General features: G+C 39.1%; 1 protein-coding gene across 2 annotated transcripts in view; it reads right to left on the bottom strand.

Moving 5' to 3' along the window:
- LOC127066624 (protein patched) overlaps positions 1-26,159 on the bottom strand; it is a 30,303-nt gene extending 4,144 nt beyond the window's left edge. The window contains exons 1-7 of one of the 2 annotated variants that reach the window (XM_051000542.1): positions 23,439-26,159; positions 13,202-13,394; positions 4,458-4,647; positions 3,862-3,931; positions 2,970-3,067; positions 2,675-2,888; positions 78-485 (exon numbers count right to left, since the gene is read on the bottom strand). In XM_051000542.1, the coding sequence (XP_050856499.1) occupies positions 78-485; positions 2,675-2,888; positions 2,970-3,067; positions 3,862-3,931; positions 4,458-4,647; positions 13,202-13,394; positions 23,439-23,744 (1,479 nt within the window). In that variant the 5' untranslated portion in view covers positions 23,745-26,159. The remainder of the gene's footprint in view (positions 1-77; positions 486-2,674; positions 2,889-2,969; positions 3,068-3,861; positions 3,932-4,457; positions 4,648-13,201; positions 13,395-23,438) is intronic. The other variant, XM_051000543.1, reaches the window with a different exon arrangement.
- Positions 26,160-26,185: the final 26 nt, after the last annotated feature.

The raw sequence follows: 26,185 nt of genomic DNA on the forward strand, positions 1-26,185 counted from the left end.
GAGCGAAATTTGCAATTGTATCGATCGTGCTTTTGTCCCGTATACCAAGAAATGAAAATAACAATCGCTGAACTCACCATCAAAGCGCATCCAATCCCTATTTTCATAACGGACACCTCGCTGTACTTTCCAAGTATATCGTTCATGGTCGTAGTACTGAAGGCGTAGAGATTGTACGACGACGTACTGTTTATTTCCAAATGTTTCTTCACCTTATTGCTGAATTCTCTTTGCCATGTTTCAAGCACCTGAGAAGCCTTTTCTTGCGACCAATCTATATGATGTACCTTGTAGGTATTAGCCAAAAAATCGTAGAGTTCTCGTTCGCCCATCAATTGAACGACCGTTTGCAAGGCTGCTGCTCGGGTTAAGTGACCAGTCTTGTTGTGTTTCGCACCACCGACGACTAATTCTTCGGGCCAATGCATGTACTTCGCCGCGAATCCGTAACAACCACCGGTTAGTTCGGCTCCTATGTCCGGTTCCTGAAACGAAACGTGTCCTGCATCTAAAAACTCAACGAACGTCTAGGATACCGGCGCATAGCGAGAAACGCGACCGGATATTACCACGTCGGCATACCAAACAAGGATGGGTCACAAAAAGATCGTTCGGCAGCGCCTAATAAAGGGATACTCAACACGTGAGGTATTAGCGCGAGTACGTACAAGGGGCGGACTCGGTTGCCCTTTAGAACGTCTCTTGCCCTGCAGCTACGCAACGCCAAAGAACATTTTGATCCAACGATCCTTTCGACATTTTTTCGCCGCCATTGGCCATTAAGTGTAATTATCCTTAAGTACAGATGTGCTTATGTGGTATGAAAATAGAAATAGAGAAAGAGAGAGAGAGAGAGAGAGAGAGAGAGAGAGATAAAACAAAGTAAATAAAAAGGAAAGTAAGCATTTTACCACACTTTTATATTCCGTTCCTCTCTCAGATTGAACGATATAATAAATCTGGTCTTTCGATTATGCGAAATTAATTGACCGCGTCCCGTATCTTTCCCACATCCTCCCCCCTCTTTCTTTTTATCTTTCCCTTTCTCTTTTTTGAATCTTCTCGTAGAAGACAACCATCGCAAGAAGGGAACCACCATCATGCCAGTTTCTCCATTGATTTCTCTGCTGCCCTCTCCCCACCCCTACCCCCTTCTTCATTTTCTACACTTCATTTTCTCTCTTCGGCTTTCTCGTGGCCTCTCTCGGATGGCATACGGTGGTAATTACGATGAAAAAGGGCTCATATGCAACGAACGAGAGAAGAAAGATGAGAATTGAAGTAGGTGAGGGAGATACGTTATAACCCTGTCGCATCGCGACGGGTTACTTCGTTTTATCGCGTGTGAGAAAGATGGGAAGCTTGATAAAATGTTTTTTTAAAGAAAAAAATAAATATATATCATATACATAAAAAAAAAGAATCAAGGATAAATATATATAACTCAATCGTTGTCCACTTTCTATTATAAAAGAATTTAAATGTGATGGCTGTAATGTCTTGACTATAATGTCATTAGAGCTCCCACAAACACATACATACACACGTATACAAACACGTGCAAATATAGTGAAGCAACCACGAGTAGTTTAATGATAGCGAAATGATCGGGTATGTAACGTCCCTCGTAGGACCACCAGGGTAGCGCAATAATGACGCACATCTCTCGATTTTATTATTTTAATGCTCGTAGAGGCGCTACCCACACGACTCGCATACTCATCGCTGATTTCGCATGGAAATCGTTTCATTCACGGCGCGCACCCGTGCTTTCTTCTCGGCGAATTCGCACGTACAATATATGTATGTATGTATATATACGAGATCCTATAACTCTTCGAAAACGACCAATAAGTTCATAGCGCGATGTAATTATCTTCTTATCATTTATTTAAAACTCGTACGATATTGATTCGTTTGATAAAGCAAATATGTCTATTCCATTTATTTATTTAAAAAAAAAAAAAAAAAAAAAAAAAGAAAAAAATTAAGTTTATTCTTATTACTCTTATGATTAATTGAATTAGATTATTCTTAGAGAAAGAAAAAAAAAAAAAACTTTCTCAGAGGAATGTATCTATAAAAAGATTTTCTATTTCGTTCGCACCGTACGAACCCCATATATTTGTGGACGTTCAATTAAATATTCATTATTCCTTTTCTTCTCTCTTTCTCTCCTTACCCTTTTATAGTCTACACCATCAAGATGGTCCGCATAAGATACCCGCACGATATCAAAGAGAGTCGGAGCGCCTCTTCCTCTTGTTCTTTCAACGTGCACGCAAACGATTGCCACTGTAGTTGAATTTTAAACGATCGGAGCATTACCTTCCTAACGACAAATCTCACGTACATACACGAGTTCCTACGAAGATTTTTAAAACCTTTTATAACACGTCTTTTTTCTTCGAGTGACCCAATTTTCCTAACGTACTAACTTCTGTTTCTTTCTTCTTTCGATTTATACGAAGATATTCGTCGATTCGAAAATTTCGATAAAAGAATTACTATCTTTCTTTTTTTTTTATGTATATATATAAAAATATTACGTAAGATCAATGAAATTGTCAATGACGTTATAGATCAGCAAATGTATTACAATCAACGACAGAATAAGAAATAAAAAAAAAAATATCTAAGTCCAATCCGACATAGGTAGAATCGATTTTTTTACCTGCTGCGACTTCTTGTTGGGTGCGGTTTCCGGACACTCAGGATCCGTTGGATCGAGGCAAGGTTTGCTTTGGTAGGCATTCGTTATCCCAGCTCTCTTCATGTAGTCCTCAAGCGTTTTGAAGGGAAACATGAATTGCAGTTTTTTCATCTCGTCCAACATACCGGATGGATTGAGATTGGTCCATTGGACGGGCTTGTTCGTTTTTGCACCACTGTCATCGAAATAAAACGAAAAATATTTCAACAATTTTCTAAAATTTGCATGATTATCGTTATGAATAAGAATTACTTACGGTATGTGAACGGGATGTTCAGGGCCTAAAAGTTTGCTTCCTTCCCAAAAACAATCCAAAGGTGTTATGATCGCGCATGGTATGATACTATCGAAGATCTGAAAGCAAAGAATTATTGGATATTGAATATTTCTCTTCCTCTCTCTCTCTCTCTTAAAAAAAAAGAAAGAAAAAAAAAGATGCAGTGGACTATAACAAACGAACAGACTTAGTAATCGGCAAAAAGTGTTTTTACTAGATCGTAGAAATAGAATGTTCGTCGTCGTACTATGCTTCCAAGTAGAGTAAAGGGTATTAGGATGGACCACCTGCGGGTTCTTGGAAACTCTAATAGGACGACGGTTCAGTATACTAAAGGTCGTTTCTTCGTACTATTCGAGATCATCGAGAGATTGAGTTAGAATTATCTTCGAAATGATTTACCGGAGTTAGAGACTATGAAGGGATAATCAAACGTAAGATCTTCTATGTGTCTACACACATACAGAGATCTTCGATCGTAGAGAATTACGTAATAATATTGATCATCGAAAGTGCAGAGGAGGGAAGAGGAGTATGAGGATGAGGACGAGGACGAGGACGAGGACGAAGACGAGGATAAAGAAGAAGAAGAGGAAGAGGAGAAGAAGGAAAAGGAAAAGGAGAAGGCTGTATTGAGTGGAGTTAACGGAAAAGAAGAAGGAGAGCCGGCTTAGACTTGGCGTGAATGAGTGTATAAGTGTGCGTGTATGTAATACGTACTGATACGTACTCAGGATATATGAAACAGAAAGAGAGAGAGAGAGAGAGAGAGAGAGAGAGAGAGAGAGAAAAGGAGAGGAAAGAGAAAGAGAGAGAGAGAGAGGACTCGTGCTTACGCGTACACATTTATCGTGGTTGTCATTTGAATTACCTGGTCGATGTAGTGCATGTCGAAGTTGGGTATGCTCGGCGCGTAACACATGTCTTTCAGTCTCCACGTGCTGCAAGCGACACGGAACACATGCATTCATGAATACAAGTTTGCATACTCTTAAAAGGCCACGTCCGTGTCGATAAGCGGTAAAATAAAAAAATATGGTTCACGGAAAAAGAGAGCCAAGGAGAGTCCGTCAAGGAGAAGGAACGAACGAACAAGTCGTTCGTCCTATGCCTTTGTGCGGTTTCTCCACCTTCGAAGCTCGTTGTCCGCAGTCGCTTACTGGCACGCACGTGACGTTCCCTCTCGTGAATTTTCATATTGATACACACGAGATAGGGTTAATATGTTTAAACAATGATATTGATCGTACATATATATGTATATATTTACTATGTAGTAAGATAATCGTCATATTTTCCTTTGCTTCAATGTCCAATTAAGAGAAAAAAAAAAGAGAAAAAAAAGGACAACGATATCATCAGACATGTACGAAATCAAACGATACGAATTAAAAAAATGTTACAGATATATGTAATAGAGAACGTAAATGTAAAAAAGAAGAAAAAAGTTAAAGGAAAAAAACTCACATATCGAAGAGATGTACGGTGGCCTGAGTAGCTGCCTTGAGAATTGCCAAATGTTCTTTCAACGCGGCAGGATGTAGGATGTTTGCCCCGGGATGTCTTGGGGTTTGGATAACGAGCTGATGCGTCGATGGTGCGGCCTCTCCAAGTGCTTCTGACGCGTACTTTAATTCTTTTTGTAATCTTCCACCTTCTGAAAAGCGAACAACCTCTACTGTAGAATATACGTGTGAAAAAATACGTTTTGTATTCTAACTAATAAAACATATTTATCTAACGAATAAATATCTATATCCTGAATATAACATTTCATTATTATTTACATTCTTAAATTCATTAATATAATAACATTTTAATGGGAACATGATAAAAAAAAAGAAAATAAGTCGTAATTATTGATCGTGCAAACGTGCGATATATATCGTTGTTTTTAACAAATTGCAGAACGATCAACGTCATTCCGTTTTCCCCCCTTGTATTCTCGAAACAACACATCATCCAAGCTTGAACTTTTCAAAGCGGACCCTGCTGGATTTATGTATATATGCATCGCGCGCGAAAGACGATTCCTCGAAGAGAAACACATTGGGACAGGGACAGACACACAGAGTGTCGTAACGTGCGTTCCTTTGACTTTACGAATATGTGTGTATATATATATATATATATATATATATATATATATATATATACACACTGAGAAAAATTCCCCCGTTGGCAGCGTACCAATAAAAGCTTTCCTCGAAACAGTCGTAGAAATAACGACAGGGTGTTGTTAAAAATGAGAGTGGAGAGAATAATAAAATGGCAAAACTTTCGAAAAATGTTCTATTTCGAAAATCCCACCATGCATGTATATATGTAATGTGATGTTATAGCGAACTACCCTCGATCGATCGCAAACAACGATTTGTAATTAATCGGTAACTCCCTCCGGAATTACGAGTCACTGTCGTAAATCATCGTAAATAGATTTAATAACGTCTTTACGATGGAGATTCCAAGTTAACGATCACGGAGATATTGAAATAGGCTGTGCCGCTTTTAAAAGCTAATCACCAATCAAGCGAACTCGATCAACTGACCATCCCTCGATCGTGCTGTGTGATAGTGTAGTAATAGTAGTAGAATAGTGTAGTAGTGGTGGTAGTAGTATTAGTAGTATTAGTAATAGTAGTAGTAATGTATGATGATCGTATCTCAGAGATAAATATAATTGCAAGATCCAGGAAGATCTTTAAGTATTCTTGAAGTTACCGTTGATATAGTGCATATACAGTATCGATGTACAGAAGTTGATACTAATTAAAAAATAATAAATAAATAAATAAATAAATAAAAGTAATAAAAACGAGAAAAAAGAAAAGAAAAAAAGAAAATGTGTTGAAACGTTTGTCAACGTAAATCGTCATTGAGTGGAATAAAAGAAAATCGATACGATCGAAGAGATCTCGAATCACGCGTAAGTACACGAGACGAATTTATTCCAGTAAATAAAATTCCGTTAGCCGGAGAACCGCATCGTAGTAGATACGTACGGATGAAATCGTGTTTCCAGTCTGGCTACTGCAAAATAAAGAACCAAAGCTCATCGAAAACTCTTTTCTCTCTCTCTCTCTCTCTCTCTCTTGCTCACTCACTTTGGCCAGAAGACCGATCGATGGAGTGAAAGATGAAAAGAAAAGAGATAAAGTGAGTTAAAGAGAGAAAGAGTAGAGAGACTGGATAAGGTAGAAGGGAGTACGAAGAACAGGAGAAGCGGCAGGGGGAGGGGGAGGAGGAGGAGGCAATTGGAAGATACGCATATAAGACCGAAAGTAATGGACGAAGGGCACGAGGATGACGGCTGACGCGGACTACGTTGAGACCCCACCTAGTCAGATTTCACCGTCAAAAATGCCGACGGCGTATTTGCTCGTTCCGCCACGGCGCAGCCTCCGTGGACCACCCGTGTTGCTCGCTTCTCAGTGCTTCTCAACTTGGTCCTTCGAAAACTTCGAATTTAAGATAACGAACACAAAAAAAAAAAAAATAAATAAAAATGTCATACATAATACATTTTTTTTCGTTTGTCATTAACTTTATTATTATTATTATTATTATTATTATTATTATTATTATTATTATTATTATTATTATTATTATTATTATGAAATTTTTGTGCAAAAGGATGTATATATATATATATACTTAGATATATTTAACAAGTTTTAGATTAATCAAAATAATCGGCAATAATTTTTTATTAATTTCTTTTCTTCTTTTCTTTTCTTTCCTCTTCGTTCGCGTACGACAAACTTGGAAAAAAATTTTTTTTAAGGTTTTTCTTCTTAATAATAAAGACATTATTATGTTTTACGAAGGAGAAAAAATGTGTGTGTGTGTGTGTGTGTGTGTGAGAAGGAGAGAAAGTGAGAGAGATGGATGAACGGAAAGTTCGCAAACGTCGTCGGAGGGTTGGAAGAAGGTAGGAAGAAGAGGGCAGTGATTTATCGACACGGCCTCCCTGTAATTATTTCCCCGTCCTCGTATTCCAAAAAGAGGGATGCTGCTGGAAGAACGGCAGCAATACATACCCTCAAACTAAACCCGTCCTTTCGGTAATCGACGAAAAGGAAAGGATGAAAGATTTTTTGCTACATTTGAAAAGAAAAAACAAAAACAAAAAAAAGAAAAGAAAAGAAAAGAAAAAATATTCTTTTAACTCAATCTTTTAATTGCGATATATTTTTTCAACGAATATCTATTAATTTAAATTATCGACGAGGCCAAGAAAAAAAAAAAGATATATAGCGAAGAACTTAAGAGGAATAGAAATTTTGGTCGAGTTTTGGTTCCATAACGACGACAGAGAAAGAAGAGGAGGAGGAGGAGGAGAACAGGAGGGATGGTGAGGGGAGGGAGAAGAAACTCGTGCGTTCCCGTACCGAGAAAGAACAACCGATATTTAACGATAATTTGATGGTGGCCGCGAGGCGAGGCTTGAATCAACAGAGAAAGAGGGCTATAGGGAGATAGAAGAGGGAAAAAGTCGAAAGAAAAGAATGGAGTAAGGAACACACGCGTGCTCGGTGAGAAGAAAGAATCGAAGAAAGGGAGGAGGAAAAGAAGAAGAAGAAAAAAAGAAAAAAAAGGAGGAGAAGAAGAAGAAGAAGAAGAAGAAGAAGAAGAAGGGAAGTGGGGAGGGGAAGAAAAAAGGAGGAGGAAAGCAGGTGCACGCATCGGAGAGATCGACTCGATCTTCATCAAAGATCTTCCAACCCCTTTTTCGTTGTCTCTCTCTCTTTCTCTCTCTCTCTCTCTCTCTGTCTCTCTCTTACTCTCTTTATTTTCTTTCTTTTTGAATCTTCGTGTAGAAGCGAACGGTAGCGAACGGTGACGGGGTGGAGCGAAACTCCTTAAATTTCAAACGAGAAGCCACTTAAGACGGACAAGTCGAGACACGACCGGTCGAATCGTTAAAGAGATACTTCTGTCCAATTACCGGTTACACGTTAATTTTGCGATATTACGAGACGAAAGGCGGATCGGTTGCCGGACACCAAAACGTTTTCCACCAAAGGGAATCACCCTCGAAATCATTGCTTGTCATGGAGAAGCATTAAAGTCTCCCGCTCGGCTTACCGCTTCTTTTCTTTACTTTGCTTTTCGGTGATATTTCTTTCTTTTTTTTTTCTTTCTCATCGATAGAATCATTCAGATTACGAAGAGTAAGCAAGTATTTACGTGATTTGTTTTGTTTCAGATTGTACTTATATATATATATATATGTATGTATATGTATGTACATAAACGTAAGTGGGTATATTAGATCGTAACAGCTGTCTTCTTCGTTGCTTCTTTCTTATCGATGAATTAAGATTGTCAAATCGATTTAAAGTTATCGATATTAAACGAAAACACGAGATAAAAGATTATAAATAAGAAAAGACGTTTTATGAAAACTCTTCGACAAGTGTTTCTCAAATTTATAAAGATTTTGAAATTTTATATTAGCTTTGAAATCGACCGACCATATAAGACAGTCTGGGACGCAAAAACCAAAGTGTCGACAACTTTATGATGTGTGAAAATACCTATAAAGACATACAACCACGTGGCTCTTTAGAAGAGCCCCCGCCGTCTGTCTCCCCTAGTCATTCTCGTTAAAGGTGCTCCAAAGAGTTTCCCATATGATGCAACTACTCATCGACCGTACTACCATAACGCCGTCGCGTGACCCTTCGCTCTCGTTCCCTCACTTCTACCTCCTCTTTCAACCTTCTCCTCCTCTTTCTCATCCTTGTCAGGAAGGTTATTTTTGAGACATAACCCCCCGAATGTCGTGTAATTTGAAACCTCGACAGAACCATCCAAAAATTCCTTCGATCTAAACGACTCCCGAGAAACCAGGAAGTTTTGTCGTCGACATATTTTATGAGACCTTTCTCTTTTTCTCTCTCGAAAGATCATAGGTTATTAAACTCTAATTAGATTAGTAGTCTTAATGAAGAAAAAAAAATTTTTCAGACAGATCCAAAATAATAAAACAAGAACGACAATTATTTTCTAAATAAAAAAACATGACCGTAATCAATACAGCATGTCGTTGATTAATAAATAAATTTTTCACCAAAGAAAATAACTTTTAATTTCAAAGAAGGAGAACCCCTGTGGTAAGTACGTAGACCGTTTTCCAGGTGCCTCGTATTCCACTGGCGTTACCTTGCGCGCGTACCTCACGCTAATTGCCAATTAAACGTCGTGAAGGCAGGCATGCGTTTCCGCGCAACAGGTCGAATCCTTAGGAGTTTCTGAACTTTTACCATCAGCCGTTCCTACCCCTATCCCCTCCCCACCTACATCGTAACAGCGAACCACCGTTCACCTCTCACTCTTCTCAATAACAGATAGATAGATATTAACGATGGATATATAGAGAAATAAGTCGAGATAAGTCGACCGACAGAATGGAAAATCGAAGTATGTGATGGAACAGAAAAAAAATTTTGGGGTTGATGCCCGTCGTACGAAGGTGAACGGTGACGCTGAGAGAAGATGAGGAGGACACGTAGAAGGGCCCAGAAAAGGGCTGTTGGGTCCTTCGGCTCACTACTACTACTCGCTCTATAGGACTACTCTCGTGGCTCTCCTTCCTCACTGAACGTCCGACCAAGTTTTCGGAGAGCAAGAACACGTGGAAGATACCGAGTAAAAGAGAGAGAGAAAGAATCAGAGAAAGAGAGAGAGAGGGATGGGGTTAGGGGATGGGGTGAGATAGGGTGGGGGATTCGAAGTAGGCTTAGCTCTCTCGGAGGCTCACGGAGAAGCTCTGAGACTTGGCTCAGTCGCTGAGGCACGCAGGCCCACCGCTGGTTGGCTGGTTGGGATGGCTTGGCGCACACAGAGAGCACATCGGGCCACCCACCGCGACCATTCACCGGAACCGAGCCCCGTCCAATCTAAGTGGCTCTCATCCGTGTATAGCATATTCTACCGTCTAAGCATTCTCAACGAGACCTAGTTTCTCGGTACACATGACGCATTCATAATCTCATTCCTAACAGTATTATTCGCAACGTTCGTGAGAAAGATCATCTTGGAGTAGTTAAAAGATTTTTAAAAAGAAAAAAGAAGAAGAAAAAAAAGAAAGAAAGAAAAAGAATCGATGCATCGTGCTGAAAAATCTTTCGAATATACAAAACAGTTTGAAGTCGTGAAAAGTAAAAGAATATAATCTTTACATTGAACGCCACGAACGGTTAGGTAGATTTGAGCGCGATAGATATGATCTAGTCGGTTTAATTATTTGTACAGTGCGATCCTTTTTAATGGGAGCAACACGTTGAAGGACCCACATACGCACGTAGAGGCACACACAGACATAGAGATACACACGTAACACAGAGTCACACGGACACAATTTCAATATGGCTAAAATAGATGTTAAGATGTTGGCGTACGTGGGAGCGGTATAACAACTGTAGTGGATAAAGAGAAGATGAGATCCTCTGTTTATGCAGCCGTCCGTCGGTCCGTCCGACGGTCGGAACGACCGTTCGTCGGAACAGCAACAACAACAGATTCCTGGTGGGTCTTTGGACGACGCTCTTCTGACTCTCTTATATCCCAGTTGTGGCCTTACATCTATCTCTTTCTTTCCTTTCCTTCATCCTGCTCCTACCTTTCTCTCTCTCTCTCTCCCCCTCCCCCTCTTTCTCTCTTGCTCTCTTTCTTCATTGCCGTACGCTATCCCACTCTCCCTCTCCTTCTTTCTCTTACTCCAAGGCATGGGGGCCTAATGAAGATGTAAGCAGTCAGCCGGCCCCTCGTGCACGGTCGTGGCTTCGTCCTCTGTCTGTCCTTGTCACGCCAAAGCTGCGGCCTCCTTGGCCCTATACAGGTCCCTCCACGAAGGGAAGACGATGTTTTCCATACTCATTTCCGTCTTTTCATTTCTTCTTTTTTTTGTTTTCTTTTCCTTCCACCGTATTATTATAAATTTTCATTATCTTATTATTTCTATGAAATAATCTTTCTTTTTTTTTTTCTTTATTTTTTTTCCCTTTTTTCTCTCTCTCTTCTTTTTTTTTTTTTTTTTTAACAATGTAAATACTTTCTATGATTCAAAAGTATATAGTATATTTTGACTCGAAATATCGTTAATCATAACGTGATTTTTTTAACCACTCTATCGATATTATTTGGAAAATGCAATTGATTAGAAAAAGGGAAATATTTTTTAATTTTCGACCTTGTAAATTTTGGAGCGAGGTTTATGATTCGGATTATAATCGTAATAAAAAGATCGATCGGTAGGAATGATTGAGGGGAGAAAAAAGAAGGAAAAAAAAAAAGATGAAAGAAGAAAAAAAGAAAATAGGTAAACTAGAAAGGTAGCTTTGGGATTCGTGAAAAATGCTGTAGGTATCCGGCTGTGGAGTGTTCCTCGAAGAGGTAAGGGCAAGAGGGGAGCATGCGTATATTTTCTGTCTTTCTTTATCCACCTACAGAGAGTAGAGGTATAGGGCAAGCAGAGCGCCGCCTTCTGTTGCATGCGCGCGGATGCGTTCAGGAAGAAGAGTCGAGGAAAATAGACCAGAAAGAAAGAGAAAGGAAATACACGATGATGCCGCGTGTGTGCCATTCACATCTCCGCTTAGTAAAAGCAACTTATAGTTCTCGGTTGCGAGAAAATAAAGGCAATCGAGTGAAGATCGAAATAGACATCGAGTTTGATGAGAGAATATTGAGGAGGGCGACGACAAGAGCTTCTCGCGTTATTACTTATTTATTTATTTATTTATTTATTTATTCCGTTTTATTTGTTAATTTTATTTGACTTTTTAAATTTCTATTCTTCCTTGATTCTTTTCTTTCTTTTTGCTTTCTTGTTATTTCATGGCGAATGGCGTCAGTGTTCCTTCGGGAGGACCGCACGCAGCGACGCAAAGCTTCGCGACTCGAATTTACAATCGGCGTTGAAGGAAAAGAGAAAAGGCCGATGTTGTCTGTGTGTCGGTGAGGTAAGAGAGCGCTTCGTGATTGCGCCGGCAAAGCGTTGCGAATTCAGGAGAATGCTTTACGCGTTCTGCTCCCGCCATAAAGTTAAACGCGTCTAGAGAGAACAGGCCCCCAGAGTCTTTCACGGCCGATAGAATCATTGCGCTTTGTCCCTAGAGGGTAACTAACTCACTCTTTCTCTCTCTCTCTCTTTTTTCTTTCTATTTTCCATTGAGAGAAAAGAAAAGAAATAAAAAAAAAAAAAAGAAAAAAAAGAAGAAGAAAACGACAAAGTTAGTTTCCGACATTCTGTAATATCTCTCAAGGATATATATCGTCGAATGAAACACTATGGTTACCATGTACCTATACATCATACGAGGACAACACTACACCCGCATATCTCTAACCTCTTGAGACTCATCAGCTTGCACGTTGTCGTCCTCGTGGTCACCTCACGGATATCCGGTATACGGACGATCCTCTTCTTTCAACTTCTCCTCCTCCTCCTTGATCGAGCCGACTCTCGAGGAACAACACGCATCTCGAATAATCACGATCGCTTTATCGTTCCTCTCATCTACCACAACGTGACACCTCTTATTTACACATTCGGTTTACACTTTTTAATTCCTATCACTTTGATTCTTTTCATCCTTTCTTTTCTAACTAACCCTTGTATGGAAGAATCTGTTATTAACGGTGAACGAAACTTGTAAATCCGAAACTTATTAAAGACAACTCGATTTTTTTCCTGAAATAAATGTTCTCTCTCTCTCTTTTCTTCTTCTTTTTTTTTTTATTTGATGAAACACACTCTCTGTACCTACATCTATCTGTGGTATATAAGCTAGCAACGGGTGTTCAAATTAACGTTCGAGCCACAGATAAATATAGAGGGCCACCCAGAGGGTAACTAATGTACCGCGTGGTGGGTGTGTGAGAGACAAAAACAGAGTCAAGGAATATTTCGTTTCGTCTCGGTGGTCTCACTTATAACTCTTACTATCTTTTTTACTTTTTTTTTTTAAGAACTCCCTTTCATCCCTTCCAATCCCTCTTTGTCACCATCCCCTAAACTTTTCTCACTCTCTTCCTCTCTCCCCATTTATTTCTCTTTCGAGGAAGCAATTTAGTTTCCTTTCACTTGTTTCTTCCTCTTCTTTTTTTTTCCTTTCTTTTTTATATCAGGCATAGTACTGATCGCTGATAATAAAATCATTTTCATACGATAGTTATTAGTTTAAACAGTTACGAACACTTACCTTGAACCCAAAGCTGTTCGACCTTGCTGTGTACTTGTGCCGATTTTAATGCGACGCAAAAGGTAGCCAATGCTAGTATAGCGACGAAGAGGACCTTTCCCGCGTGCCTTTGCAGGAAGTAGCCAAGCTGACTCAGCTGGTCCTGCAATCGAGCTCTGATCCATACTGCTGACCTCTGTCCTTCCGCCTTGCCCTGAAAAAATAAATGGAATTCCGTTCGGATTATTGTCGAGTCATCGATTAAAATATGTCGGTTCGATATATAACGAAATAGGAAAAACTCGAATCAAAAAAAAAAAGAAAAAAAAAGAAAAAAAAGAAAAAGAGATCAAATCAAATGAAAGATAAATCTTCTGTGGCTCCAAATGAGAAGTGAAGGTGGTGATGGAGGGAGGGAAGAGGCGAGGAGAAGGAGATACTATAACTGTTACCGCAGTTTTTAGATTCGAAGTGCGTTAAGGTAGCCGACGAGATACGATGAATTCACGTCATTTTTTGGTAGAAGTCTTCGAGGAAGAGCCACGCATAAGAGGGAGAAAGAGAAAGAGTGAGAAGCAACGAGAGGCGGAGAGGAAGGTAAGGTGGAACGGCAGCCGCGGAGCAGCGTTTTAAATTGGCCGCGTGGGCTTTGACGATGATAAGTGGCGGGCCACGCATTATACGTTGCCGTTGTACGTGGAACGGCAGCAACCACCGTTGGGCACCCCTTCCACGAAAGAAAGAAGTATTATTTATTGTACCTATACCAAAATTAGGTCCTCCCTCCCTTATTTGTGACTTAACGACGCGTATGTAATATTAAAAGAACAATTTTAACTGATGATGTGACATAGACGAGTAAAAAAAAAAAGAAGAAGAAAAAAAAACGGATTGACGTTGCATAAAAGGAATTCTCAAATTAGTCTAACGACTAATCCAGTAGATAAATGATATTAGAAGGAAGGAGAGTGATATCTAAAGGGTTTAGAGTCGAAGTAGAAGTTATGATATAGGTTATGAACCGTCGATAGGGGATGAAAATAAAGAGAGAGAAAGAGAGAAAAAGACAAGATTGTTTCAAGAGGAGATAGAAAAAGAGGAAAAGGAGGCGGTGACGTAAAAGAGGAGCTCACAAGCAACATTGCGAGCGGCAACGTTGCGCAGTACCTGGTGGCCGGTCTGACAATGTGCACCGTGGACCACCCGCAACAATGCCTATCTCTACCGGGCCTACAGTGAGAGACGGAGATAGATAGATAAAAAGGGCTCGTGATGGAGACTCTCTCTCTCTCTCCTCTCTCTGTCTTTCTCTTTCCGTTAAAATCTTTCGATGGACAATCTAAATACGACATGTTTGAATAATAGCAAAACCCACACCCACGCGTACGCATATACAAGAATGATCATCGTCAGATTATAAAATCGATGCATTCGTCGATTATGAATTGATGGTTACAAGTTTTTGTTTTTGTTTTATTTATTTATTTATTTATTTATTTATCATTACCTATTATTATTATCATTTCTTTTTTATTTGGCAGACTTTCTTCTCGATCATCGAGATATAATGGCAAGAGGGGGTAAAAGAGTAGGTAAACGAAAATATGGATTATGCACGTTTACGTATCTCGGGGCGGTAGCAGAGTTGGTATCGGATAGCAAGGTTTTCCAGCCAATTAACTCTCGTGCCGCGGGCACATGGGCCCGAGTAACTCTAGACGCATGGACAATCCAGCGTCGACCACATGGCCTCAGGGTATATCTCGGGGTTGCCGATGAAAATCACTCTCTAATCTTTCTTTCTTTTCTCGTCTAGCTCGTCTTCCTTATTTACTTCACGTTCTCGTATCCAAATGAGATGCAAATTATCCTTTGAGCTTCTTAGTTTAAGTGGAAAATGGCCGGCCATCATTTTATGTCGCTTCATTCGTAAGGACTTTGAAGAAATATTTCATCGGAGAGAGAAAGAGAGGGAGAGAGAGAGAGAGAGAACATTTCCTTCGCTGATGCAAAAATCAAATATTGACTTTTCGCTCGAGAAATTGTTCGCTACGAATTTTTATGAACAAGTTTTGATAATTCGTTTCTAATGAATCAATAATATTTTTATTATCAAAAACTCATGGTCCTGATATATTCCTTCGTTGATCTACGTTTTGAAAATTTTTTCTAAAGAGAACGAGACGATATCCATGAGACTCTTTACTCGAATGACACGTGCTCGAGGTATGACGTAAGTATGTAACGATTTTGTGAACATTACATAACGTAGTAAGGATTGAAAGAGAGACGACGAAGAGGACTACGATGAGATCTGATATGAAAGCAAGAAAGGGAGAGAGAGAAAGAAGTTGGGATGTTTAACGAATTTATGTTATTCGTACCTTTAATGTTTTTTATGGCACGACACAAACTGCGCGGAGAGATAGCAGACAGCATAACAGGATCTTATGTCAACGACGGTGGTCTCCGCGCCACGAGGTTGTAATATGTAGATACTGTCCAGCACGAGAAACCCCATAAGGCCCGCGGGGACCACTTATGAAAAAAAGAGGGTCTCCTACACGCCTCCCAACTACTTCCCTACCCTTCTCTTTTATCGTACTCGCAACATGAATGAGAAAGAGAGAGACAGACGGAAAGAGACAAAATTATAATTGTATTACATTTATATAATTTATCGACTTCTCCTTTCGTCACTTACTTCTTAAATGAAATTTTGTGGACGAATAGAAAAAAAATAAATAAATATACCAAGTAACATCCGTTTGAATGAATCGAAAGGTATAACTTAGGAAATAGAAATGTCTAGGGAATTGATTGGGAGTAAAGAAGAACGAAAGAAGAGTTAAAATGAAAGTAAAATAAAACAAGACCATAACCGCAGTTGGTGTTGCGGTCTTGTACTACGGGGTCTTGCATACTACACGCGACTCCTTGGATAAACGAATAGCTTCTTGCGGTAGGTACGGCTCGAAAGTGTCCGCAAGAAACTCGATCCGACTGGCGCTCTAATCGGCCGAAGAATTTCACGGCGATGTCTATTCGAAAGGAAAACCTTACCTCGAAGATTCCAGTTACGATTCTTCCACGCACGTCAAGTTAACACGAAGGATCGTATCCTTACGATCGAGAGATCATTTCTCTCTTTCTCGCTCTTTCTCCGAATTTTCATTGAAATCGATTACAACGGTTAGCTTCTTAGGAAAGGTAAAAAAAGAAAAAGAAAAAAGAGAAAGCAGAGAAAGGTGAAAGAAAAAAAAAAGATCTCAACAATTTTTTTTCACAATTTTTAATCCCATTTTTATGAATTAAAACGATAGAAAAAGAAGGGATAATAGATATAAGATATTTGGAAAAAAAAGTCAATTATATTTTTTTCAGAACTATTTAGCCTATTTCGGCTAAGAAAAAAGAAAGAGAGGGAGAGGAGAAAAATAGGAAAAAATCTCGTCTATCATTTTTCTTTTTTTTTTTTTTTAATAGTTGAGAAAGTTTAATATTGTTCCTAGAAAGGTTACGGCGACATGGAAAGGCGGTCACCATGGCGTTTAGATTTCTAAAAATGTAGAGAAAAATTGGAGAAATCTTCGAAGAGGAAAAGGAAAGAGGGCGGCGGCAGTGGCGGCGTGTATCCTTCGTCAAGGATGAAAGGAAACCTTCGACTGGGTGTACCTTCCATTCGTTTACTTATTTTGTCGTGCCTTTATAACACAACTGACAGTGGTCGACAGAGAAATTCTTCTCGAAATTTCGACACGCCCTAATATTCTCTCTCTCTTTTTATCTCTCTATCTCTATTTCTTTCTAATTCGTCGCGAGAAATGGTCTCTTTAGAAAAAACACTTCCAATGTCACTTCCTACGAAGGAAACGAAGACTCGAAAAATGTCGAGAGATCAAAGACGGTGACAAGTACAAAGAAGTTTCAGCATAACGAACCGTTCAACAAATTCCTTCCTACTTGAAAATTTCCTTTTTCCTTTTTTTTTTTTTTGCTAGAAAAGTAATCCAAGTAGTGTTTTCCGTTTTTTGCGAGAATCGAGACACAACGAGAAAAACTAATGAAATTTCAAAAAGAAACATTTCCTTCCTACTTCTTGTTTCTATTTTTATTTTATTTTTTATTAGGAAAAAAGAAAGATCGTTTAAATCTACTTCGCGTCTAACAATAAAATCAATTGGAAAATTCTTTCTTTATATAAAAAAAGATTCAGTTAAATGGGATGAAAGTGGGAACGTTTATTCTATCTCTTTTCGATATCGTTCTCCCTACGGTATTTTCTCTCTCTCTCTCTCTCTCTCTCTCTCTCTCTTTCTTCCTCACCCTACTCTCTCACTCTTTCACATAGTAGGTATTATTAGTGTATAGGAAGCCTCACACGTCGTGTCGGCGCCCTTTAATCTCGCTCGAGCGGGCGCGTCGCGGCGCAACATGCGTGAATGGTCGGCATTGTGTGCGTGTAAGTATGTGTATATGTGTATGTGCTCCGAAGTGGTGCTTTTCGACTGTCAGAAAATCAAGGCACGATTATGAAATTACGAATGCACCCGTGGGGAGAAACATCCAAAATTTATCTCGATAAAGAGAACTTATAAATTTATATCTACGAATATAAATTTCCTGTCAAGTCTTGTATGAAAAGAAAAAAACCAAAAAAAAAAAAAAAAAAAAAAAAATAAAACGAGTATAAAAGAAAAAAAAGAAGCATAAAAGAAAGTATAAAATTGTTACTCGATTATATATGATAATAATAATTATAGTAATTATAATAATAAAAATGAAAAAAAAATAATTGTAATTCAGCATCGTGCTTGCACGTGTGTTTGTGTGTATGTGTGTATCACGCTACATCATCACGAACACATGGATAGACATGCAATACGAGTGAGAACGGTAAGAGGTCGAGGTCAGTGTCTGAAGCATAGCACAGCGAACGTAAACAAATTTGAATATTTCCGCATCTTTATTCCTCTCTATTGGGCAAAATCTGTATTTGTTATTCTTTTCTTTTTCTTTTTTTTTTTTTTTTTACATATAACAAATATTGTTCTCTCCTATGAATATATTTTACGAATATATTTTATAAAATATCATAATAGATAAAGAATAGAAATATAGAAATATTCTAAGTTAATTTGTAATATGATTAAACGCGTTTGATATACGTTCCATATATTGTAACTTCAAATTTATTCTAATTATCTTAATGATTATTAATTTAATGGAGCATCGAACATCTGTTTCTTTCATATATTTATTTATGTATTACTTTTACTATTTATATATATATCTATATATATATACACACACACATATATATACATGTTGCTTTGCATGTAAAAAATAAATGTTGTTGAACATGAACGATTGATAAGTATGACGAAGAATACAAACTCGCAAATTACGTTTTAATGTATCATCGAGTTTGGTAAAAACAAAGCAAAAGAGAGAGAAAGAAAAAGAGAAGGGGAGAGAGAGAAGAGAGAGACCAAAGAGTGGCGTGTTTTTGGCTCGGCACGCGTGCACAAGAAAAAGAAAGAGAGAGGGAGGTAGAAGGAGAAGGAGAGGGAGAGGGAGAGAGAGAGAGAGAGAGAGAGAGAGAGAGAGAGAGAGAGAGAGAGAAAGAGAAGGCCAGTGCCCGTAACTGACTGACTCATCTGCGATGAACGCGAGTCACGAAGCTGAAGAGAAACAGAGAAGAAATGAAAGAGAAAGAGAAAGATATATATATAATATATATAGAAAGAAAGAGAGAGAGAGAGAAAGAGAGGGAGAAAGAGAAGGAGAAAGATATAGAGGGATAGAGAAGGAGAGGGAGAAAATACGAAGCTACGCGGCTTTCTTTCGTGAAACTCTTCTTCGAGGGTGTAGAAAAAAAGTGGAGCATCGACCTCGAATTTGATTCTTTTTCCTCGTTTCTGAAGACAGATCATCGTCTTTCTTTTTCCTTTCTTGGATAAGAGAGAAAGAGAGAAAGGATGAGGGAAAGAAAAAGAGAGATATATTAAAAGACTATTTCCTTGGAGAGATTGTTGGTTACTGGTCCAATAAAGAGATTGTGCAATCGTATATACGTACAAGTTATAACGATTAAAACAGGAACAGATATTCATATTCATATATCGTTTCAATCACGAATAAACTTTACTTCGAAGCAATCCAACCTCGATCTCTCTCTCTCTCTCTCTCTCTCTCTCTCTCTCTCTCTCTCTCTCTCTCTCTCTCTCTCTCTCTCCCTCAATCTCTCTATATCTGTGTGTGTATGTGGTTATATACATTAGATATAAAAAAGAGAGAGAAAAATCATCTCTATCCTGACTGAGAGAAATGTGTGTATCATCTTTATCGTTCTCTTTTTCCTTTCCTTTCGTGCTCTTTTCTCTTCTTTTCTTTCCTTTCTTTTTGTTTTTTAATTTAATTCAATTTTATTTTATTGCCGTTCTCTCCTTTTCTTTTGCTGCTTTTCATCTTCGCTCTCCATTTCTTACTCTTTCTCTCTTTTTTTCTTCCTTGAATGATCGACCGTATTTAAATGGCTGCTTCAGTAAAACATACTCCGATTTACCTCTCTCTCTCTTTTTCTGTCTCTTTCGCACACTCACTCTTGTGTATGTAGTGTGTGTGTGTACGTTCAAATGTACCTAGTAAAAAGGTCTTTGAACGAGGTTAAAGGGCTTCAGAATTTTTTTCAAAACTATTACTTATGAATACATCCATTGATGTCGAATCTCTACTCAGATAGTCATTGCATTACCGGTTTATAAATCATTTCTACGTCGATCGATATTTATTATCCCTTTTTTTTATTATATAAATCTAATATAATTCAATACAAATTTTAAATTGATATCTAAAGAATCAAAGATCATCTTTGACGTAAACTACAATATATTCTACCCCGTATAATACAAACATAATACAGACCCGTGAAAAAATATATTTCACATTTTTATTATGTCCCTGTGAAAGTGTTAATAAAACAAATCTCGTTGATTGGTGTATCACGAAAGAGAAAAGTGGGATCTACGGCAGCTGATTCTTGTGGTGAAATGATTTTTGGAGACGTCGATGCGAATGCATATTAACGTCGAAATAAAACTGGTTTCATTCGAAGAACGTTAACATCGTCATCAAAGAGAGTAGAAGAGACCACTCGCCATTCGAAGAAGAAGAAAAAAAAAATTCTTAATTAGTAACCTACGAACGGATTGAAGGTGGCTAGGAGTATGTAGTTGGGAGAGTAGAGGGATGAAAGGAGGGAGACTGGGACGTTTAAGAAGAAATGTAGAAACGAGGATTCATTCCACTTAACGATTTCTCATAGATCCTTATCAATTTCCGATGGAACACGTCGAACTCGTCTAATCTCGAACTAGGGAATCTCGAGCTACGTCGAGGAAAAAAAAAGAAAAAACAAAAATAATCCAGAAATATAAAAAAATTAAATCGCGAATCGATGAATCGTGTTTCCGCAAGTTTATCGACTTCGTGATCAAAAAAAAAAAAAAAGGAGAAGGCAAAAGGGAAAAAAAAGGTGTAAAGTGTTTTCTCACTTTAACACGAGAGTATGAATGGAATGAGAATAAAGGTCGATTCGCACAACTCAATTAAGTCTCCTTCGATTCGGTCTTCGTTACGTCATTGTAATTTACAAAAAATTCGAGTAGTTTTGCGGATGATTCAATCGGTGATTGAACCTCGATCGTGATACTGTACTGAAAAACGTGTATATGTATAACTGAACGGGAAAATGTATGAATTTGATTCTTAATACAATTCAAACATTTTTCGTTTCACGATTCGATTGAAAAAAAAAAGGAAAGAAAAAAGAAAAGAAAAAAGAAGAAATTATTAGATAGAGAAACAAAAAGAGAAAAAGGAAACGAGTTTAGACGTCTCAATCGTCCAGTTTGATAGATTCGTTCTGAAAAGATACGACGACCAGAACGGAAGAAGAAGAATAAGAAGAAAAAGAAGAAGGAGAAGAAGAAGAGAAGGAGAAGAAGAAGAAGGAGAAGAAGAAGAAGACAAAGGTAATAGGACGTCTTCCTTGCTCAAAGAAAATTCCAAGAAAAGTCGAGCGGAGGTGGAGTCCTCCGCTTCAGGGAGGTCCGAGCATCGTAAAAGACGCTTGTGGGATGAGGTAGTGAGAGAAAGAAAGAGAAAGAGAAAGAGAGAGAGAGAGAGAGAAAGAGAGAGAGAAGAAGACCCGACTCCTTCGAAAGGCGATACGCTTCGTTCCTGCTTCGCACGCCGCGTACACATTTTCGTCGACCTTCTCTGCACGAGAAAGGGAGAAAGAGAAAGAGAACAGGAAGAATCTCGTGGAAGGATCTAGGAAGAAGAGTAAACAAGGATAAAATACTATCCTACCAATACATTGTGTGTGTCTGTGTGTGTATACACATATATATATATGCCTCAACATTTCTTAGATACATTTAATGAAAAGGAATATCTTATTTTTCCTATGAACAAATTCAAACAACATGAATCAGTTTTTTAAATACGGTAAATCTAACAATTTAATCTTCCGCGTCCTTCTCTCTCTCTCTCTCTCTCTCTCTCTTTATATATATATATATATATATATATATATATATATATCTTTCTCTTTCTTTTACCTCCTTCTTAGAGAGTCCAATAGCCACAAACGTCGACGAAACACAGTTGTTCTCTGGACCACCCGCGTGTGTGAAAGTTTACAGCTAGTCGAGAGTATCTATCTCTCACTCACTCTCTCTCTCTCTTTCTCTTTCTTGCAAACGCAAGCAAGTAAACAAGGCTGCGCGCGCTTTCTATCTTACTGTTCTTCGTCCTTTCCTTATAAAATACGAATACGTATGCACCACTTCGTTTATTATACTATACTATACTCCTTCTCTCTCACCTCTCCAAGGAGGTACGATGCTGTTCCTGTTCCTTCTACTCCTTGTTGCTGTTATTGCCGTTGCCGTTGCCGTTGCTGTTGCTGCTGCACGGTGAACGATCTCGAAAGGCGTATTCGGTCTTCAAACGGCCCGCTTTAATCGCCGATCCAAGATATCGTAACGCTTCGTGGAAAGGTAACGGCGCCGTTCCGGTAAACGAGCAGATATAATTTGCATCGAATTCATATCGTTATCTTTTCGGTTCTCTCTTACTCTCTCTCTCTCTCTCTCTCTCTCTTGGGATGTTCAATGGTAACGTAAGTTCGTCCTATTATCTATTATCTATAAATATATTTGAAATATGTGCGATCTTTTCATATCGACATTGGGATTCCTATTTTTTCTCTATACCTTTATCTTTATCTTTATGTCCTTTTCATATTACCACCATAATTATCTATTTCTTCCACGGCAAAGCGCTTTTATCGTCTGTTAACTTTATTCGTTCGTTCGTTCGTTCGTTTGCTTATTTTTTAATCGAAACATTCCTACGACATTATTTCGAAGAAGAGAGAGGGAGAGAGAGAGAGGAGACTATAAATTTGTATCATTTATAGCCATACGTATGTATATATTACTACTTGTTTACAATATGTGTAAGCCTGTGAGATTTCTCATAGATATCGTCCCATTAAATGGAATAAAGTAAAATACGATATTCTTTTAAATGTTCGTCAACGATACGTGTGATCCTTGCTTGAATCCCGTATACGAGAGAATTTGATATCCAAGAAGTACTGTCGGAAAAAAGAAAATAAAAAGACAGACAGAGAAAGAGAGAGAGACAACATATACTTTGTCGATTAAAACAACATAGCGATACCTTCCCTAGTGATACGGAAATTACACGACTCGAAGTTAAATACCGGTTACGTGTACGACAACACGAGACCTTTTATTCATTTTTTTTCTTCTTCTTCTTCTTCTTCTTCGTCTTCTTTTTCTTCTTCTTCGAAGTCGAGGACGTGTTTTTAGCCGAATTCTTAGTAAGCGGAGAGAGAAAGAGAAAGGTAAGGGGGAGAGAGAGAGAGAGAGAGAGAGGGAAAAAGGAAGATAGGTATAAAGAGAAAAAGATATAGAAACAAATAGAAAAATAAAGGTTATGTACGACTCAACTCAATGATATAACAACAATTCGTAATAAATGCGTTACCCTTTTCGTCGTTACCAATATTGATAAGACTTGTTAATGAACAAATCTAAACGGTGAGGTGAAAGAAAACGAAAACGAGGAATAAAAAAAAACCAAACGGAAGTAAAAACAAAATAAAAAAGATTAAAAGAGCAAAACGCAAGCAAGTAAAAAAATGAAATGGCATCCTAACCTTTTCGAGTTGATCCAAGGCGATGGCGGCGTCGGTCCAGCTCGGTCTGACGTATAAATCAGACTCGTGACGTCGTTTGTTGCTTTCGGCGATGGCCTTAGCGAAATTATTTTCGCAACGATGAACATTCCCATTTAATGGCGTGGCTAAACTCGTAGTAGTAATAGTCGTCGTCGCCGTCGTCGTCGTCGACGTCGTCGTCGTCGTCGTCGTAGCCGTGTTCGTCGACGAGGAAGAGGACGACGACGTCTGCAAGACGGAAGGGCGTCCCGCTAGGATCCCTGTTGGGCCGGACGCAGAAACCATGATCCGTCATGCATTCGCCCCGGCACGTCGCTCTGTGTAACTATTTTTAATATCCCCTTCTTCTTCCACCTCCTTCTCCTCCTCCTCCTCTTCCCACCACCACCGCCACCTCCCGCCCTCCTCCCGCCGTCCTCCTCCACCTCCACTTCTTTCTCCACCTCCACCGTCTCCACGTGTCTTATACACGGGGGTGTAGGGGGTGGGGATAAAGGAGGAGACCCAAAGGTTTTCTTAAGGTTTAGTTATTTCGTGGAAAGTCGTCCTTTCTCGGTTATAAGAGAAAATCGCATAAACGAGTACGTGAGATACAAATCGACGAAATTCTGGCTCGTCCCAATCGATAAATTCAAATTCCCGCCAAATATGTCAGGAATGTCTACCTTAACGTGACGTGCGACGTGACGTAACACGAGAATATTCTCGCGGTAACACGCGAAAAAGATAACCTCTTCTAACGGCCAAAGGATTATATATATATATATGTACGTGTGTATATATTTATGTGTGTGTGTGTATATATATATCTCACAAAACTGTTCTGGATTAGTTGTTCTCACTTTTTCTTTTCTTCTTCTCTTGGCCTTTTCGTGTGAATCGTATGTATATTCTAATTCTTTTCCTTCTTCTTCTTCCTCTTCCTTCTTCTTTTTCTTCTTTATAATTATTGTTATTATTATTATTATTATTATTATTATTATTATTATTATTATTATTATTCTCTTACACACTATACAAAAGTTTGCACTCCGTTGAACAAAACACAACTGCAATTGCACCGTTTTTACACGAAATCAAACCCGAACGTCGAGGAATAATACGGAAGAAAAAGTAAAGAATGAACGAATGAATGAAAGGTAGGAAGGAAGAAAGGAAGATAAAAAAAATGCAACTTGGGAAACACGAGTTAACGAGGGATAAAACAACAAAGTTGACGCGCGCCAAGCGTGCGTAGTAAAGAAGACGTCGTCGTACGCGAAGAGAACGAAAGAGAAAGAGCGCGCTCCCGCTTATAGATTAGCTGCTCGTACCGCTGCTCGAGCGTAAATACGAACCTGCACCTCTCTTTTCTTCCTCCCTTCCACCGCGACCGACTTGAGTACAACCCCCCACCCCTCCACTACCGCTTCATCTTTATGCTAACCCTTCTCCTTCTTCCTCTTCTTTTCTCTCTCTCTCTCTCCCTCTGTTTCTTTCTCCCTCTATCTGTCTCTTACTATCTCACTCTCACTCTCTCGTCTCTCTCCTTCTTCTCGATTCACACCGACACGAGCCGCGCGGCGCACACGCGAGGACTGTTTTGAAATATCGCGCGACCACCGTGAAGCTATCCGCGGCTCGTTTTCGCGCGAAACTTGCAGAGCGCGCGCGCGCGCGCGGCTACACTCGCTCGTTCTCTCGGAGAGAGACAGAGAGAGAGAGAGAGAGAGAGAGAGAAGGAGACAGTGTGTGTGAGAGAGAGAAAGAGATAGAGAAGGGAAAGGGAGGGAGGAGAAAACACGTGCTTTTCACGTAGCTTACCATATACCGTGTTCCATTTATTCTTTATGGTATATTCTCGACAATATTCGTAAAAATGTTTATTCTCATTCAACGAACATCCGGTTCACGCACGTAGGCGTAAGTATCGTCTTAAAGAAGAAGCAGGCACACGCGTGTGTCGTCAACGCCAGACGAAGAAAGAAGAAGAAGAAGAAGACCGAGAGTGTTCCACGGTCCAGCGACGAACACTGTCTCTCTCTCTCTCTCTCTCTCTCTCTCTCTCTCTCTCTCTCTCTCTCTCTCTACCAGCGAGTTATCACGTCTTCTCTTTTCTTCCTTCTTCTTCCCCTTCTCGCACGATCCTTCTTCTTCGTCTTTCTTTCTTTCTTTTGATGCTTCTCGTCGTTGCCTTCTCGCTGCCAACTTCGTAATATTCTTCCTCGCGTATCTTATTCTCTTCGTCGTCCTCGTCGCCGTCTTTATTATCGGACACCGGCGTACACGACCGCCGCTTAGAGCAGTCTAAGTCCGTACTAAACGAAACGCGCTGCCACATTTCTTTCGTGGCCTGCGCCGGCCATAGTTGACGGGCCCTCCCCTCTCCAGCGCCACAGCGTGATCGGACCGCGCGAATACACAGGACCGTACGTAGTTCCATCGAGTACCCGCGACACATTGTACTTGAAAAAACTTTCGTTGCGTATCTTTAAACTTTACACGTTGAAACCAAGTTGACAAAACATTTTTATCTGCACGTCGTCGAAGTGAAAGATCACGTCACGACTATTTAACGTTACACATTTTAATTGTAACTATTCGACCGAAACTCATCTACTACGAACTGATACTACATTGTAAAAATTAACGTATAAATGAAATACGAAAGTCTTTCGTTGGAACTATCTACGCGTGGAATTAGTTCGCGTTAAATAATGTAATACATATATAAATAAATACGCACA

The sequence above is a fragment of the Vespula vulgaris genome, chromosome 10 (genome assembly GCF_905475345.1).
Source record: "Vespula vulgaris chromosome 10, iyVesVulg1.1, whole genome shotgun sequence".
NCBI lineage: Eukaryota > Metazoa > Arthropoda > Insecta > Hymenoptera > Vespidae > Vespula > Vespula vulgaris.